We start from the raw sequence: 3720 nt of genomic DNA on the forward strand, positions 1-3720 counted from the left end.
GTAGAATCTAATATGTTTCCATCTATTAAAATACAAAGATTTGTCATACCTTTGTTAAAAATTTCCTCTAATGGAAAGTGAGCGATCAAATATTTCAATTAGCACTATAAATATCTTCACTTTTATCGAGTTCTCATATTTAGTACCCATCATTATATTTCATAATCTCCAGCAATTCAGTGTCTTATAAAGTCTATCTATTAGCAGATACATGAAAAATATACCGTATTTTGAGAGGAATTATACTTGTTTATTGTGTGTCTTCACTTACCACAGGCACTCTCCTGCTATGTGACATTACATTTATTTTACACAATTCCTGGTTTCAATATGACACATTTTTATATTACAAATAAGAAACATCACAGAAAACTTGTCAGGAGATAAGCTAGAGATTTTGGCAGTAAGTTTGGAATTCTGAAATGAGCACTTTACCCGATTATTTTTGCTAACTTAAGTAAGAGACCTAACAGTTGAAAAGTAAGACATCTAACAGTTGAAAATATCAGTTTTGTTAGTCTTGGGATTCAAATTTAACATGATAAGACAAATGGAATTGGTTCAGATTCCCATTGCTGCCAACTCTCACAATTCTACCATGAGTCTCACAAAATCTGGTGATTTTTTTAAAGCCACATCTTTTGGATTCACATAATTTAAATAAATAAAAGCTAAGTTTCTAGCCATCAGGGCTACAAAAATAGCTTAGTAACATGAATCCCCAAGGCTGTTATCCCAAAGTATGAATTTAAAAAGCTTAGACGTTGGGGTTTTTTTCCATCTAATTATTTTGGAGTTGATTCACTGTTTTAGAATGCTGAGAGTTAACAGTACTGCATCTCAGAGCTTCTATTTCAGGTTGCCTACTAATTCAACAACTCAACATTGCAATCGTTTTCATTCACATTTTCAATGTCTTCTTAGTACCCATTAGGACTAGAAACATACTTTTTTTTAAAAAGCTTCAATTTTTGAATAATTTTGTAACACTGGGAGGATTCTACACAAATTTCAGCACACCACATAATTAACATGAAGTAAACTCATGTTAGCTTTCTTTGAACATATCTAATTAACCTTACAGTACAGGGGTTGCCAAACCGCAACTCACAAGCTAAATGCTGCCTTAGACAGTTTACATGCAGCTCCTGAAGAGCCATTTCATGACAAATTATTATTTGGCCACCCCTATTATAGCATTTGTCAGAATCATCGTTATATTTTAATGTTAGACCAATAAAACATGCAACTTTAATCAAACCTACCTGAGGCCCGTCTGGTGAATCGGTTTATTACTGGAGCTAAAAGAAAGGAAAAAAAAGGTAAAATTTAATTAGTTTATTATTACAATAGTATAAAGATATAGAACATTAAAAACAAAACACTGAAGTATGTAAACAATTAAAAGTTAGTCTAGGAATCCATTAAAAATTTGTAGATTTTTAGAGAAACGAGTCTCATGTATATCTAACAAACAACATTTCAAAAGGCATGGTAGATAGCTGAAGAAGAGTTAAAATATTTTTATTTTTTTCTTAAATGCTACTGCAGTCATGAACTAACTGCTGCCAGTGACTCATGATGAAATATTTTATGCTTTCATCTATGAAAATAACTGTGACCACAAGATGCCAACTTCTACAATGATGCAATGATTAAGAGAATGGACTTAAAACTATACACTATGTAAAACTGCATGTTAACTTATTGATGTTGTTGCATAGGAAAAGATCAACTTAGAATTCTATGTAAGAAGCAAACGTTACACTGGACTGATGTTCATGTAAGTCAAGAACAAATGACAAACACACACTGGGTGATCTGTGGCTTCAAGGCAGAAGCAACTCTTTGACAGTTTAATGCAGAAATCAGCAATCTACAGCCTCCAGGCCAGATATGGCCTAAGGAGCTGGGGAGTCAGAGCATTCAGCAGCAAGGGGCTCATTCATATAGCGTGGCACTATCCCACAGCCAGACAGCTGGGTAGCAGGGCTGTGCAAAGCTTCAGTCGCCAATTCGATTCGACGCAGATTCAGCCCGATTCAGTGGGTCAATCTCCGAGTCCGAAATCGAATCAGAGGACCCTTTAATCTCTCCAAATCGAACTGGAACCCTCCGAATCAATTTCGAGAGATTCGGAAAGAATCGACGGTTCGGACATAGACACAGCTTTAAATGTTTTTTCTACATACCTCTAGGTAGCAGGCAGCTCGTGAATGCTGCAATGCTGTGGCGCATGGAGTGTCCCGCAGAAGTGTGGGGAGCTCCCCAGCACACTTAGCAGCAGACCCAGAAGTGAACCAGAAGTTCCAATTCCGGTTCTGCCAGAGAGCACGCTGGGCCCCACCCCCGTGCCTCCTCGGCTTGGCAATTGGTGTCTCCTGGGCCTGAGTGGGCACCTGGGGTCCCCCTGAGGGCAATTGTACTTCCGGTTCACTTCTGGGATCACCACCGAGCATGCAGGCCCCCCGCGCTTCTGTGGAACGCTCCATCTGCCCCAGCATCACAGCGTTCACAAGCTGCGCTTGGTATCTAAAGGTATGTAGAAAAACATTTAAAGCTGTGTCTATGGCCAAATCACTGATTCTCTGAATCAGAATAGAATCTTCAGATTCAGCCGAATCAAATCAGGGACAGTGATCCGAACTGATGAATTGAATCACTGCCTCCGATTTGGGCCGAATCCAAATCCGAATTGAATAGGGCCCACTTCGCACATCCCTACTGGCAAGGAGCTCAACCCATGTTATGCTGCAGCTGGGTGGCAGAAGAAGCAGCAGAGGAGAGAAGTGGTGGCAGCAGCAGCCTAGCCACTGCCTAGTTCAAACCTGCTTTTTTTTTTGGTTTAGTAATAAAAGTACCAATAATAACAGTACTACTGCAACTAAGATCTGTAAAGTTTATTTTGAAGTTTTTCCAACAAGGACCAAACTAGAATGAAAATATACTCAGAGTGGCTTTCAGTGCCATTTGATGTTTTCTGTTGCTTAACAGATGCAACGCTGTACTGCAACTGCAAATTGTGTTTCAATTAGAGGATTTCATTTAAGTGCATGATCTCACTGTAACACTAGCTTGACTTTTTATATTCTTTGTTCCCACAAAAGTATTTTGCATGCTTTCACAAAGGGTCATCATTAATAATGGATGAGAATGAAACAGATTTTAGTATTAACATCAAGGTTCTGATTAAATCTCTCACTTTGATATTAGGAAAGTAAAAAGTTTCCATATGCTCTGTGAAACTATTTAGACTATGATGCACTGTTTTCTTAATAATACCGTATAATAGCTGCATATTCTAAACAGCCAAAATGTACCAACCCACAAATATTATCAATCTCTCTACACACACGCTTACCAAAACTGAAAAATCTGTCCTTTCTAAAGGCCTAAATTTCTGTCCAGAAAAATACCCTAACAAAATACTTCAATGTGGAGAACTAGAAGAATTCTTCCGACGCCTGCGCCTCAAAGAATATTTCCACGACCAAACTGAACCCACTCCCAACAACAACTCATCCTCTGACAACATTCAGGAAAGGATCAACGCCAAAAAGCCCAAAAAACATCAGACTGGACAACTCGCAGTGGACGAAACCCTAACCTTGACCGCTATATTGACTGCTTCAGGGAAAGAATGAACAATGAAATAATCAGCAACACACGTCACCACAACAACCTCTCTCTACCAGAGAAAAAGGCCATAGAATCTCTAAG

The 3720-nt window shown here is 38.5% G+C and overlaps 1 protein-coding gene across 3 annotated transcripts in view; it reads right to left on the bottom strand.

Moving 5' to 3' along the window:
* The window catches only part of PRKAR2B (protein kinase cAMP-dependent type II regulatory subunit beta), a 162306-nt gene that overhangs the window by 89094 nt on the left and 69492 nt on the right, over positions 1-3720 (bottom strand). For all 3 annotated transcript variants that reach the window (XM_025207380.1, XM_014521221.2, XM_025207381.1), the window contains exon 2: positions 1266-1301. In XM_025207380.1, the coding sequence (XP_025063165.1) occupies positions 1266-1301 (36 nt within the window). The remainder of the gene's footprint in view (positions 1-1265; positions 1302-3720) is intronic.

Source organism: Alligator sinensis, unplaced genomic scaffold (genome assembly GCF_000455745.1).
Source record: "Alligator sinensis unplaced genomic scaffold, ASM45574v1 scaffold100_1, whole genome shotgun sequence".
Lineage (NCBI taxonomy): Eukaryota > Metazoa > Chordata > Crocodylia > Alligatoridae > Alligator > Alligator sinensis.